Source organism: Chanos chanos, chromosome 15, assembly GCF_902362185.1.
Source record: "Chanos chanos chromosome 15, fChaCha1.1, whole genome shotgun sequence".
Taxonomy (NCBI): Eukaryota; Metazoa; Chordata; class Actinopteri; order Gonorynchiformes; family Chanidae; genus Chanos; species Chanos chanos.
In genome coordinates this window covers 289,298-303,763 of record NC_044509.1, presented here as the reverse complement: position 1 = coordinate 303,763, position 14,466 = coordinate 289,298, and the positions used below count along the sequence as shown (strand labels likewise).

The 14,466-nt window shown below is 50.5% G+C and overlaps 1 protein-coding gene across 1 annotated transcript; it reads left to right on the top strand.

The window, feature by feature from the left end:
* Window positions 1-436: 436 nt before the first annotated feature.
* Window positions 437-14,242, top strand: LOC115828441 (zinc finger Y-chromosomal protein 1). The gene is made up of 8 exons (XM_030792420.1): window positions 437-516; window positions 2,030-2,121; window positions 2,237-2,545; window positions 4,016-4,165; window positions 6,296-6,415; window positions 7,454-7,606; window positions 12,365-12,508; window positions 12,812-14,242. The coding sequence occupies exons 2-8, from the start codon at window positions 2,061-2,063 to the stop codon at window positions 14,095-14,097; spliced, it is 2,223 nt and encodes a 740-aa protein (XP_030648280.1). The 5' UTR covers window positions 437-516; window positions 2,030-2,060; the 3' UTR covers window positions 14,098-14,242.
* The last annotated feature ends 224 nt before the right edge of the window (window positions 14,243-14,466 follow it).

Genomic DNA, 14,466 nt, shown 5'->3' with positions numbered 1-14,466 from the left:
AACAATTAAATAATCTCAATTTGGATTTCAAGCGCAAAATTTAAGCACATGTCTTCGAGAAAAGGACGGGAAAAGACCCTGAAACTGCAAATTCTAGACAACATAAAATATCACGTACCCTGATGCAGGATCTCACCGTTATAATGTTAGTTCTCTACAGAAATATGACCAAATTGCAGAACTGTCCAAAACGGGGTTTTTCAGAACTTCCAGCCGGTGTAGCTGCTGTTACGCAGAGTGTCTAGCCTGTGTAAGGTCTGAGGAAACAGAGTGACTTCAAACCCCCTTCCGCATTTTCCTGCGGCTCTGGCGCAGTGACGTGTAGTGCTGACGGCGGGCCCTGTGCTGGCGAAGCTGCGGTGTTTCTCTGATACACTCCGCCCCTCCCTCCCTGCGAATCACCGGCCCGCCCAACTCGCGCAAACTCCCGGTCGAGCCTTGCCCGAGTGTGGGGGAACCGAACGGCCTGGGAAAACCAGTAACAAGACGGAGGCCGCCCCTGCACCACCATATACGGTAAGCGTTTGGTTTTAGTCTTTCTCAAGCGACATGGCGATTACCGATTATTCGTCATTTGCATGCAACACTAGTTCGTCCTCGTGAATCGGTATTTTATTCATTTGTAAGATGACAACAGCCCGGATGTAGGCCTGTTGTCTTATAGACAGGCCCAGGCCTTGCTTCAGGCCGCAGGCAGGCCTCGATAACCAGGGGGAGGGGAGGCCATTGTTGATTTCCAAATGCCTGCACAGGGGCACGAGCGGTGAGCACACATTTTTAAGCGCTTCTTTTGTCTCAATGGCTAGACTAGGCGCGCATGCAAATATTTTCTAATTTCCTTTGTTGTTGTTGTTGCACAAACGCATTGCTTCATTGGTTACAGTTCAGCCAACATGGCGCTCGCGTTAAGTTTTGTTTTTATGCGGTGGAAGAAGGAAAAGATTGCAATGAGACGCCATATTTCTGACAGAGTGCTTAGTACCAACATTATAGTTGGAGGGCTTTGAGAGGCGAGGCGCGCGCTAAACCTTTTGCTGTTGCGGATGTGTGGGAGGGATCAGCCTCTAACGCGTAGCCTAAACACTCCAGCGTTTTAATTAGGCACAAACATTTTATTTAGCACACCCTAGATATACATGGTGTTTAACTGAAGAGTGAGAAAGCAACCATGATGAGACATGGTTTTGTTGTGTATTTATGAAGGTTGTCGCGTCAGTATTAAGCAGATGAACACACATTTGCAATTGACCTGCCGATGATTGTCTGTCTTCATGTGCGTGTATGTGTGACCGGAGACCGCAGCTGCTTTTGTCGATGACGGCCAAGGCTGGCAGTTGGCACTGTGGTCTTCTTGTAAATGAACGCGCGAGCGAGCGCGCGCGCACACACACACACACACACACACACACACATATGTTCATGTCGCTCGTACATACTCCCGGCATGAGGACACACTTATCCCCAAACCGTGAAGGCCTAGTTACTCACCTCAGAGTGCTAAAGCCTTACGCCCCCGACCACGCAGTGACCCCGGCCCTTACACTACATCGCCTAGGTTACTTAACCACACCAGCGTGTTCAGGTGTGGATTCATCAGCCTGATCCCACACACTGGTCTGAAATGGAATTGGACAGTGAATGACTTCAGGTTTCAAAAGTAGCAGTGCAGTTGTTACAGGTCTTATGAACAGGGAAGCCTTCAATTCGCTGTTCCTCACAAACAGAGCTGTCAAACCCATCAGTAGGGCATAAATGAAGTGAACACAGGAGTGGTTAAACAACAGGTACAGGAAATGATCACTTTAGATTTCTTGTACCATTGCAATGTGTGACTGACTATGTGTAAAATAGAGTAAAAAGTATTTTATATGTTTAATCAGAGAGTGTTGGCAGTAATTCTTAGATTAATGATCACTTGCTTAATCAGCCCTGACCAGTTTTACATTTGTGATTGTCTGAATTTTGTGGGAAAATCCTCTCTCACTGGGCATGTAAGAGGTGTTTTGATTGGTCATTGTGTGAATTTAAGTTTTTGCAGAGACCAATGAGGTGTGAGAGTGATGGATGAGGATGTGAAGAGGCTGGCGCTTCAAGAGCCCAAAATCATTCTGCACGGATCAGGTAATGGATGTGGAAACTTTACCCATGGACAGTTTATCAAATTTATTGTATGAGTAAACTTTACAGCTTAACCAATCTCTCTCTCTCTCTCTCTCTCTCTCTCTCTCTGTGTTAGATGAGTTTGTGGTGGAGCTGCAGGAGACAGTGCTGGTGTCAGAGGGTGAGATGGAGAGTGAGATGGAGGGAGAAGGGGTGGGCAGTTTTTCTCAGGATGAGCTTGTGATCCAGGACGCTGTGGAGGAATATGTACATTGTGAGGAAGAGGAGGGCGTTGCTGTGGAAACATGTGTGATGTCACTGGAGGGCGAGGAAGAGGAAGAGGAGGAAGGTGTTGCCATGGCAATGCCAGAAGATATGCTGGTTGCTGAGGGCACAGAACAGGAGCAGGATGCTGAGACCTGTGGGGACTACCTGATGATCTCCTGTGAGCAGTTTCTTCCTTCATACATCTATTCCTCCACCCACTCATCCATCTACTCCACCCACTCATCCATCTGCTCCACCCACTGATCAGTTTATTCCTTCATACATCTATTCCTCCACCCACTCATCCATCTACTCCACCCACTCATCCATCTGCTCCACCCACTGAGCAGTTTATTCCTTCATACATCTATTCCTCCACCCACTCATCCATCTGCTCCACCCACTGAGCAGTTTATTCCTTCATCCATCTACTACACCCACTGAGCAGTTTATTCCTTCATACATCTATTCCTCCACCCACTCCTCCATCTACTCCACCCACTCCTCCATCTACTCCACCCACTGATCAGTTTATTCCTTCATACATCTATTCCTCCACCCACTCCTCCATCTACTCCACCCACTCCTCCATCTACTCCACCCACTGATCAGTTTATTCCTTCATACATCTATTCCTCCACCCACTCCTCCATCTACTCCATCCACTCATCAGTTTATTCTTCCATTCACTCATCCTCTGTTCATCCATTCACTCATCCATCTCTTTATCCAAGCATTCATGCATTCACACTCAGAATATGACGCTGTGCTGGTAGAATATGGTAATGTACTGGTAGAATGTGGTAATGGACTGATAGAGTATGGTGTTGTACTGGTGGAATATTACATTGTACTGGTAGAATATGGTGTTGTACTCGTAGTATATTACATTGTACTGGTAGAATGTGAAACTGTAATGGTGGAATATGGTGTTGTACTGGTAGACTATTACATTGTACTGGTAGAATGTGATATTGTACTGGTAGAATATGAAACTATGTTACAGGAATCTTGATCCTCTGTTTTCTCCCTGTGAGCTGTAAATTGGCAGTTGATTGTTAGTAATTCGCATTAGGCAGTGATGTTCATGTTGAGTGTAAGCTAGTCTTAGATTAATACAACAGAAGTAATATTCAGATGGAACAGCAAATGGACATTGTGACTGATGTGCTTACAGGTCAGATTCAGATACAAATCAGACATGTTGCGTGTTTAGTGTAGAAGCTGTCATGCCTGTGTAAGCGTTTGTATTATATTTTAAGTGTGAGGCAGAATGTGTGTCATTTAGGCTGCTGAGTCATACATTGTTCTGATGTTCTGGTCAGTCCAGTTTGACCCGTGGCTGTGCCAGGCATGTTAGCTGTGTGGTGTCGGCTGTTCTGATGATCTGGTCAGTCCAGTTTGACCCGTGGCTGTGCCAGGCATGTTAGCTGTGTGGTGTTGGCTCAGCCTTCGGCTGCCATGGGCCACTGAATGGATTTTGTATCTGTCAGTTTATCCATCCAGTCAATTCCCTCATATATCTCTCTTTGTTAATGGAACCCTGCATACTTTTATTTTCACCTGATATCATTATACCTCATAGACACTCCCTGTCTCTCTGTCTCTGTCTGTCCCTGTCTCTCTCCCTCTGTCTGTCTCTCTGTAGTGGATGAGGCAGGGAAGATGGTGTCGGGGGAAGGAGAGGAGGTTAGGGTGGAGGAGGCGATTGATGAACAGGAAGTGGAGAAGGATGAGGACGGGCAGGAAGTCATTAAAGTTTACATCTTTAAAGCTGACTCTGGAGAAGATGACCTAGGTAAGCGTTTGTGTGTGTGTGTGTTTGTACGTGTCTGCATTTGTGTGTGTTTGAATATTTTCCTCTCTGAATGTATGTTTATTTCTTTAACACTGGTATTTTTATGGCTTGATAGAGAACATTACAGATTGTTTGTCAGGTGGCTTTGAGTAGTTGACTGTCCAGAGAGTGGTTAGGTAGTTTTACATACTGTCTGTTATTGACTCATTGTGTTGTGGTCCAATGCAATGCATGTCCCTGTTTAGCCTGTAACAGTCAAATGATGTTTGATGCCTTTAAGACACTCCTATGTAATATGCATAATATGCAAGAAATATGCATCATCACCCAAATGTGATGTCACACTCTGTATTTCCAGAGTTGGTTGAGCAACGATTTATAGAGGGAATCTACAAGCCCAAACTTTTATTTCCTGACTCTCGTATAGTAACATGAAGCTATACTTTACATGATTTATCTGTATGAATGTATGCTTTACATGATATATTTATGTATGAGTAGAGCGTCAGTAGCTGTGAGACCTAACCTCATATGGTCAGTGTAGTGAATAAACTAGCCACAGTGTTTCCGCTGGTAATATTTCTCCGTGGCCACGACAAAATCTTTGCTGCCACAGCAAAAAAAAAAAAAAAAAAAAATTAATCCAACCAATCAGTCATCTAATCCAGCACCTCAATGACTCGTCAGGAAAGCCCGATTCCCACCTCCAAAGTGGTTCCACACGTCTGCTTTCATGTGGGAATGCGATAGTAGGGCGCTGGCATTAGCTTGGCGAACACTGATCACAGGTCGCATCCCAGTGAAAACAACGATGTGACTGGTTTTCCTCTATGCGTTACGACGGAGTGTTGGGACCACACTGAGGGAAAAAAATTCTGAGATATCGAGTATAAGGTCGTAATAATACGAGAATAAAGTCGTAGTTTAATGAGAATAAAGTCGTAATATTTCAAGAAAAAAGTTATACTAGGATGAGAATACAGTTGTAATTTTATAATATTATGAGAATAAAATTGAAAATTTTGAGGGAAAAAACGTGATTTTTTTAGGAAAATATATTATCAGCAACCAACAAAAAGGGGTGAGAGGACGGTCAGTGGCAGCCTGAGCCTTTGGCAGCTGCCGTTGGTCTCAGACGTCGTGTCGACACACACCACACCAGTCAACAGTATTTCGTTATTTGTGAAACCTATACTGAAGTTCACAAGATGCTCCATGTTCCTCATTTTAATGCAGGTGGTAGACCGCTCTTCTAATATTTCCCCTCTAAAATTACACGTAGCATAAAATTGTAATGTTAGCTGTAATGTTGTAATGTTATGATTTTGTTCTTGTAAAATTACGACTTTATTTTCATAATATTCAGGGCTGTGGAGTTGCTACACAAAACCTTCTACTCCAACTCCTCAATTTATGGTACCACTGACTCCCACTCCGACTCCAGTAAAACCCAGTTTTGCTTCCGACTCCAGTAACCCATGACTCAGACTCGGACTCCACAGCCCTGGTATTATTATGACCTTATTCTCGAAATCTCGTAATAAAGTCGCCCCCTGCCAGAGCACGTGGACCAAAAACATTACAAACTCTAATGTATGTTTTGGCACATGTCTTTAAGTTAAAGTCCTTGTGAAACATGGCGTGTGACTTTCAGAATTTGTCAGAAGTCGTTTTTTTTGTGCTTTGAAAGAGACATGTTGGTTTTGTTTTTAAGGGACTATACTCACGTGTTCCTCACACAAAAAGATTTTGGTACACGAGCCTTTGGCCTTTAGTGGTTTTCACAGTTTGTTTCCAGTGGCTCTGCGTTTGTCAGTCTGTGTTCCCTTTAGAGCCTTTTAAACATCTCTCCAAATATGGAAAACTGTTATATAGTCTTTCATATTTCATTCCTATTGAATCGATATCAAATCAGAATCGAATTGAATCGGATTGAATCAATTCATTAACTTGTGAATTTTAATCGAATCGAATCAGGGCATCTGTGCCAATACCCAGTCCTACAACTTGCCTGTGGTTAACTGTTGAAAACCTTGGATATCCTGTTCCTAAAAAAATATAGACTTTTGACAATGTGTTTGTATTTGTGGCCATAAAGCTGTGTGTTTATCTGTGCGCGCGTGTGTGTAGGGGAAACGGTGGACATCGGCGAGAATGAAACACAAGCTGTAGCCGTGGCAGACTCCACAGGGCGGCCCCTACGAGAGAAAATGGTGTACATGTCTGTTGCCGACAGCCATCACACACAAGGTGAGACTCTGATAGCTCTTTTCCACTAGGATGGTGCTGGTGTGGAGCCAGTGCTGCCTTGGTGCCTTTTGAGAACCGGCCCGCATTTCCACAGGTTTGGGAACCGAACGCTATGTAGCGAAAGTTTGGGTAATAATGTCGGACAGAACGCATCTGCTTGCTTTTTACTTTTATGCTAGGCTTCCACACAGCGAAACACCTCACGAATTTTGCCCTAAAACTTTTCACTCTGGGGGCAAAATTCATGAAAATAGTAAGCCTGTCACCTAGCTCAAAAGTTTAAAAGAGTGTTCAGATGATGGTCTGCAGTGGTCTATTTGCACCAGCCAGAGCCGAGAGAGAGAGTGTTTTTTCTACCATTCTGGGTCCGACTATGTTCATGTAGCATGTAAACAACAGCCCGTGTTGATGTAGACACAAATTGTTGCCCATACATCTTTTAATTATATACATATTTTCATGCTACATGCAGCCTTTAGCCTACTGCTATCTTGGTCAGACTTTTTTTGTTACTCCCGCCTCTCTAGAGAACGTCACGTAGCAAACACATCAAACGCTGAACTGATTGGTTCTCGCGCGGTTTTTATTTGCATAGCCTCTGACGTCAGCGGTTCCAAATTTTAGGACCAGCAATTCTGTGGTGCCGTGCCGGTGCCAGTATTTTGTCAGTGGAAAAGCGCGGCCCCAGTGCTCGAATAGGCACTGGGGTATGAGTGGATTTCACTCATCACACTGGTGTGTTTCTAACAGGGAAAGTCACAGAAAAACATCTCTGTTTACGCTGAAATAACCATTTATGTATTTACTGATCAGTTTTGACTTTTTGCTTTTTTTAGCTGTTTTACGCAGAGAGTGACTTACTGTCATGTTTTACTGCTAATCAGAATAGTGGCTAATTTCATAGTGTGGATGTTTTTTGGTGTGGACATATTCCTTCATGTTGTCTTTTTTAATGTGTCTGTGTTTGAGCTAAAACTGTAACCCTGTGTTGCATCACTGCAGATTACTGTGTGTGTGTGTGTGCGTGTGTGTGTGTAGGAAAGCTCTCTGATGATGTGTATATGGAGGTGGTGGTGGGTGGGGAGGAGCCTGTTGGCCATGACAGACCATATGACAGCTCCACCCTTAGGCCATATGACAGCTCCGCCCTCAGCAAAGACTTCATGCCAGTCGCTTGGGCTGCGGCATATGGTAAGTTTCTCACACTACCCTGTCTCACACTCCCACAACCCACACTGCCCTGTCTCACTCTGCCCTGTCTCACACTCCCACATTTCACACTGCCCTGTCTCACACTGCCCTGTCTCACATTCCCACATCTCACACTGCCCTGTCTCACGCTGCCCTGTCTCACGCTGCCCTTTCTCACACTGCCCTGTCTCACACTCCCACATCTCACACTGCCCTGTCTCACTCTGCCCTGTCTCACACTCCCACATTTCACACTGCCCTGTCTCACACTGCCCTGTCTCACATTCCCACATCTCACACTGCCCTGTCTCACACTCCTACAACCCACACTGCCCTGTCTCACACTCCCACATTTCACACTGCCCTGTCTCACGCTGCTTTGTCTCACACTGCCCTGTCTCACACTCCCACATCTCACACTGCCCTGTCTCACACTCCCACATTTCACACTGCCCTGTCTCACGCTGCTTTGTCTCACACTGCCCTGTCTCACACTCCCACATCTCACACTGCCCTGTCTCACACTCCCACATCTCACACTGCCATGCTGCTGTCATAAAAAGGTTCACTGACAATATTAAACCATATATCACTCAGCTTTGACCTTATGAGTCAGTCAACCTCCAGCCAGAATGCACTTCCCCTGTATAGCTCTCAAGCATTAAATCAGCCAATACAGTTCTCTTTAAATTCAGTTCTCTTGGGAAAACATGGCCCTGGGTCACCTCATACGTTAGCCTAAGGAATAATTTACCAGAGGCGTTGCTAGACATAAAGCTCTGCTGGGGCCCCCCATTACCCAAATCACACAACGCTTTTCTGGAATGCCTGCTGTGTGTATGAAATGTGCTATACAGTGTGTTATATGAACCTGCCTTGCTTAACCCACTATTATTGCCACTGCCATACTGCTGCTGACACTGAAACAACTATTGGGAAATGTCAATATGTTGAGATATTAATCTTTCTGAAAATATTTATCAATCCTGATTCTTGTTTCGTGTGCTGATACAGTCGGGCAGTGACGTACGCGCAGTGACGTACGCTCCGCCGCGTACGGGCAGTGACGTACGGGCAGTGACGTACGGGCAGTGACGTACACGACGCCGCGTACGGGCAGTGACGTACCCTCCGCCGCGTACGGGCAGTGACGGACGCTCCGCCGCGTACGGGCAGTGACGGACGCTCCGCCGCGTACGGGCAGTGACGTACCCTCCGCCGCGTACGGGCAGTGACGTACCCTCCGCCGCGTACGGGCAGTGACGTACCCTCCGCCGCGTACGGGCAGTGACGGACGCTCCGCCGCGTACGGGCAGTGACGGACGCTCCGCCGCGTACGGGCAGTGACGGACCCTCCGCCGCGTACGGGCAGTGACGGACGCGCCGCCGCGTACGGGCAGTGACGTACCCTCCGCCGCGTACGGGCAGTGACGTACCCTCCGCCGCGTACGGGCAGTGACGGACGCTCCGCCGCGTACGGGCAGTGACGGACGCTCCGCCGCGTACGGGCAGTGACGTACCCTCCGCCGCGTACGGGCAGTGACGGACGCTCCGCCGCGTACGGGCAGTGACGGACGCTCCGCCGCGTACGGGCAGTGACGTACCCTCCGCCGCGTACGGGCAGTGATGTACGCGTCGCCGCGTACGGGCAGTGACGTACCCTCCGCCGCGTACGGGCAGTGATGTACGCGTCGCCGCGTACGGGCAGTGACGTACCCTCCGCCGCGTACGGGCAGTGACGGACGCTCCGCCGCGTACGGGCAGTGACGTACCCTCCGCCGTGTACGGGCAGTGATGTACGCGTCGCTGCGTACGGGCAGTGACGTACCCTCCGCCGCGTACGGGCAGTGACGTACCCTCCGCCGCGTACGGGCAGTGACGGACGCTCCGCCGCGTACGGGCAGTGACGGACGCTCCGCCGCGTACGGGCAGTGACGTACCCTCCGCCGCGTACGGGCAGTGACGTACCCTCCGCCGCGTACGGGCAGTGACGTACCCTCCGCCGCGTACGGGCAGTGACGGACGCTCCGCCGCGTACGGGCAGTGACGGACGCTCCGCCGCGTACGGGCAGTGACGGACCCTCCGCCGCGTACGGGCAGTGACGGACGCGCCGCCGCGTACGGGCAGTGACGTACCCTCCGCCGCGTACGGGCAGTGACGTACCCTCCGCCGCGTACGGGCAGTGACGGACGCTCCGCCGCGTACGGGCAGTGACGGACGCTCCGCCGCGTACGGGCAGTGACGTACCCTCCGCCGCGTACGGGCAGTGACGGACGCTCCGCCGCGTACGGGCAGTGACGGACGCTCCGCCGCGTACGGGCAGTGACGTACCCTCCGCCGCGTACGGGCAGTGATGTACGCGTCGCCGCGTACGGGCAGTGACGTACCCTCCGCCGCGTACGGGCAGTGATGTACGCGTCGCCGCGTACGGGCAGTGACGTACCCTCCGCCGCGTACGGGCAGTGACGGACGCTCCGCCGCGTACGGGCAGTGACGTACCCTCCGCCGTGTACGGGCAGTGATGTACGCGTCGCTGCGTACGGGCAGTGACGTACCCTCCGCCGCGTACGGGCAGTGACGTACCCTCCGCCGCGTACGGGCAGTGACGTACCCTCCGCCGCGTACGGGCAGTGACGTACCCTCCGCCGCGTACGGGCAGTGACGTACCCTCCGCCGCGTACGGGCAGTGATGTACGCGTCGCCGCGTACGGGCAGTGACGTACCCTCCGCCGCGTACGGGCAGTGATGTACGCGTCGCCGCGTACGGGCAGTGACGTACCCTCCGCCGCGTACGGGCAGTGACGTACCCTCCGCCGCGTACGGGCAGTGACGTACCCTCCGCCGCGTACGGGCAGTGACGTACCCTCCGCCGCGTACGGGCAGTGATGTACGCGTCGCCGCGTACGGGCAGTGACGTACCCTCCGCCGCGTACGGGCAGTGATGTACGCGTCGCCGCGTACGGGCAGTGACGTACCCTCCGCCGCGTACGGGCAGTGACGGACGCTCCGCCGCGTACGGGCAGTGACGTACCCTCCGCCGCGTACGGGCAGTGATGTACGCGTCGCCGCGTACGGGCAGTGACGTACCCTCCGCCGCGTACGGGCAGTGACGTACCCTCCGCCGCGTACGGGCAGTGACGTACCCTCCGCCGCGTACGGGCAGTGATGTACGCGTCGCCGCGTACGGGCAGTGACGTACCCTCCGCCGCGTACGGGCAGTGATGTACGCGTCGCCGCGTACGGGCAGTGACGTACCCTCGGCCGCGTACGGGCAGTGACGTACCCTCCGCCGCGTACGGGCAGTGACGTACCCTCCGCCGCGTACGGGCAGTGACGTACCCTCCGCCGCGTACGGGCAGTGATGTACGCGTCGCCGCGTACGGCCGGTGACGTACCCTCCGCCGCGTACGGGCAGTGACGGACGCGCCGCCGCGTACGGGCAGTGACGTACCCTCCGCCGCGTACGGGCAGTGACGGACGCTCCGCCGCGTACGGGCAGTGACGTACCCTCCGCCGCGTACGGGCAGTGACGTACCCTCCGCCGCGTACGGGCAGTGACGGACGCTCCGCCGCGTACGGGCAGTGACGTACCCTCCGCCGCGTACGGGCAGTGACGTACCCTCCGCCGCGTACGGGCAGTAACGTACCCTCCGCCGCGTACGGGCAGTGATGTACGCGTCGCCGCGTCGCCGCGTACGGGCAGTGACGGACGCTCCGCCGCGTACGGACCCCGACTGCAAGGTGCGCGCCTCAGCTTGTGTTTTGGGTTACACTGTGTTGCTTCTCCAAATATAGGAGCTTGTTAAAACTCGAACATGAGATTTTGCTGGGGCACAGCAGATCAATACTGGGGCACATGCCCTGGTAAAAGGGGTCTAGCAACGCCCATGCCACATAGCCAAAATTCGGAGAAGGACATGCCTTTGTCTGCTGCAGCAGGTAGTGTCAGACGAGACAGAATTCAATGGTGTTGTGTTAAAATGTGTTTTTAAATGGAAATCATATGAAATTCAATGCTCACAATGCTACTCTAACTACAAATAAACTCTAACCACACTCATGAGGAACTAGACAAACAAGAAATAAAACGGTATAGTAGCCATTTGTAAATGTGTAGTACCAGAGGTGTACCAGACTGAAACGACTGTGAATATGTCCCCCAATGCCTAACCTCCCTTCCCTAGAGAAAAAAAAAAAAAAAACCTTTGTCTTGTATTTCTGTTTGTAAAAGTATTCCAGGGGCGCAATGCGAAAGGGCAATTTGACGCTCAGTCTTATTATGATCTCTGTTGAAGGTATTAGAAATCCGACTGATGCACCAATTGTAAGTCGCTTTGGTAAAAAGCGTCTGCCAAATAACTAAATTGTAATTGTAAATTGAATATGAAACAGTGATGTTGTAGTTTTAAACTGGCTGTCAGTGAAAAGCTCATGGATCTTCATATCAGTATGTCTTGTTCATCTGGTACCCAACACCAAACACGCAGAGAACACACACAGGCATGCACTCACGCACATAGCCTTTACACACGCCATGGGGCTCTTTGGGATTAAAGTACTTGTGATGGCTGAATTGGTGCATCTTTTAAGTTGTTGATGCTGATGCTGTTGATGTTGTTGTTGTTGTTGATGTTGATGTTGATGATGTTTTTGATGTTGTTGTTGTTGTTGATGTTGTTGATATTGTTGATGTTGATGTTGATGTTGATGTTGTTGATGTTGATGTTGATGTTGATGTTGTTGATGTTGTTGCATAGGTGCAGATGAAGGGGAGGAGTGTGAGAATCGTAACGGAGCGGCCAGTGCCCTGTTGCACATTGATGAATCCGACACTATTGACAAACTCGACCCCCAGCATGGCAAGAGCAGAAGACGAGCAGAACCACGGCAGGTTCAGACAGGTACTTCTCTAACTCTGCTCCAGTAAAACCAGTTCTCTAACTCTGCTCCAGTAAAACCACTTCTCTAACTCCACTCCAGTTATGCCGGTGCACTAGGTCTGCTCCAGTAATACCACTAATATCAGTTCACATCATGTGAGCCCAATAATCATCTAAGTACTATGGCTGTCAGTTCAGTTCATACCAACTCATTAGGGTGGCTAGCACCCGTTTTGCCCTCTGTCTGACTCTCTCTCTGTCTCTCTCTCTCTCTGTCTCTCTCTGTCTCTCTCTGTGTCTGTCTCTCTCTCTCTCTCTCTCTAGCGATTATCATTGGTCCTTATGGCCAGCCGTTGACGGTGTACCCCTGCATGCTTTGTGGGAAGAAGTTTAAGTCTCGAGGTTTTCTGAAGCGTCACACCAAGAACCACCACCAGGATGTGTTGAGCAGGAAGAAATACCAGTGTACCGACTGTGACTTCACCACCAATAAAAAGGCCAGTTTGCATAACCACATGGAAGTCCACACACTGAGCAACAAAACTGCCTTTGAGTGTGAGACGTGCGGGAAAGAGTTTCACCAGCAGGCGGCGCTCTTCTCCCACAGGCTGCAGCACCATCACCGTGAGCCCAAAGCCCCTCCCACTCCACCTGCCCCAACCAAAACGCACAAATGCAAATTCTGTGAGTATGAGACAGCAGAGCAGGGGCTGTTAAACCGCCACCTGCTGGCCGTCCACAGTAAGAGCTTCCCACATATCTGCGTGGAGTGTGGCAAAGGATTCCGTCATCCGTCAGAGCTAAAGAAACACATGCGCACACACACGGGCGAGAAACCGTACTCCTGCCACTACTGCGACTACAAATCAGCCGACTCCTCTAACCTGAAGACGCATGTGAAGACCAAACACAGTAAGGAGATGTCCTATAAGTGTGAACGCTGTTTCCAGACGTTTGCTGAGGAAGAGGAGCTGACCCAGCATATGATCACGCATGACGAAGAGTCACGAGGCCACCAGTGTTCCCACTGTGACCACCGCAGCTCCAACTCCAGTGACCTGAAACGCCACGTCATATCTGTACACACCAAGGACTATCCGCACAAGTGCAGTGTTTGTGGGAAAGGCTTCCACCGGCCGTCCGAACTGAAAAAACACACGGCTGCCCATCGGGCCAAAAAACTACATCAGTGTCGGCACTGCAGTTTCAAAAGTGCTGACCCGTTTGTGCTGAGCCGGCACATTTTGTCCGTACACACCAAGGAGCAGCAGCAGCCGCAGCAGCAGCCGCAGACGCAGACGCAGACGCCACAGCCGCTGCCTGACAAGGCCCCTGCCAAGAGGACCTTAGTGGGAGCAGGTGGGGGTGGAGGTGGGGTGAAGAAGGGTGGGGGAGGGGGTGTGAAGGGGCATCGGGAAAGGAGGGTATATCAGTGTCAGTACTGTGACTACAGCACAGGTGACGCCTCTGGGTTTAAAAGACATGTGATCTCCATCCATACGAAAGACTACCCCCATCGCTGCCAGTTCTGCTCCAAAGGCTTCCGCAGGCCCTCCGAGAAAAACCAGCACATAGCACGACACCACAAGGACATGGTACAGACAGAGTGAGCAAGGACTCGCCTGTTCTGACTCATTCACGCCTGACTGTGACTCGGCCTATCAGATTGCTTCCATAGCAACACTAACGGCCACTAAAACGCACCAGGCACATCACTGCTCCAATGTGACCTGTGTGTGCGTATGCGTATGTGTGTGTGTGTGTGTGTGTGTGTGTGTGTGTGTGTGTGTGTGCACGTGCGCACACACCAGACCTGGCACCCTCACATTGTTGGCCATATGTATCCCCTCCTAATGAACTTGTGTAAATGTTTCTTTTTTTTTATGTGTTTTTAATGAATGAAGTTTTTTGGATGTTTTTGCCCGATGCATAAGAGATGGTTATCAGTGTACAAACCACAGACAGAGACACACAGTCCC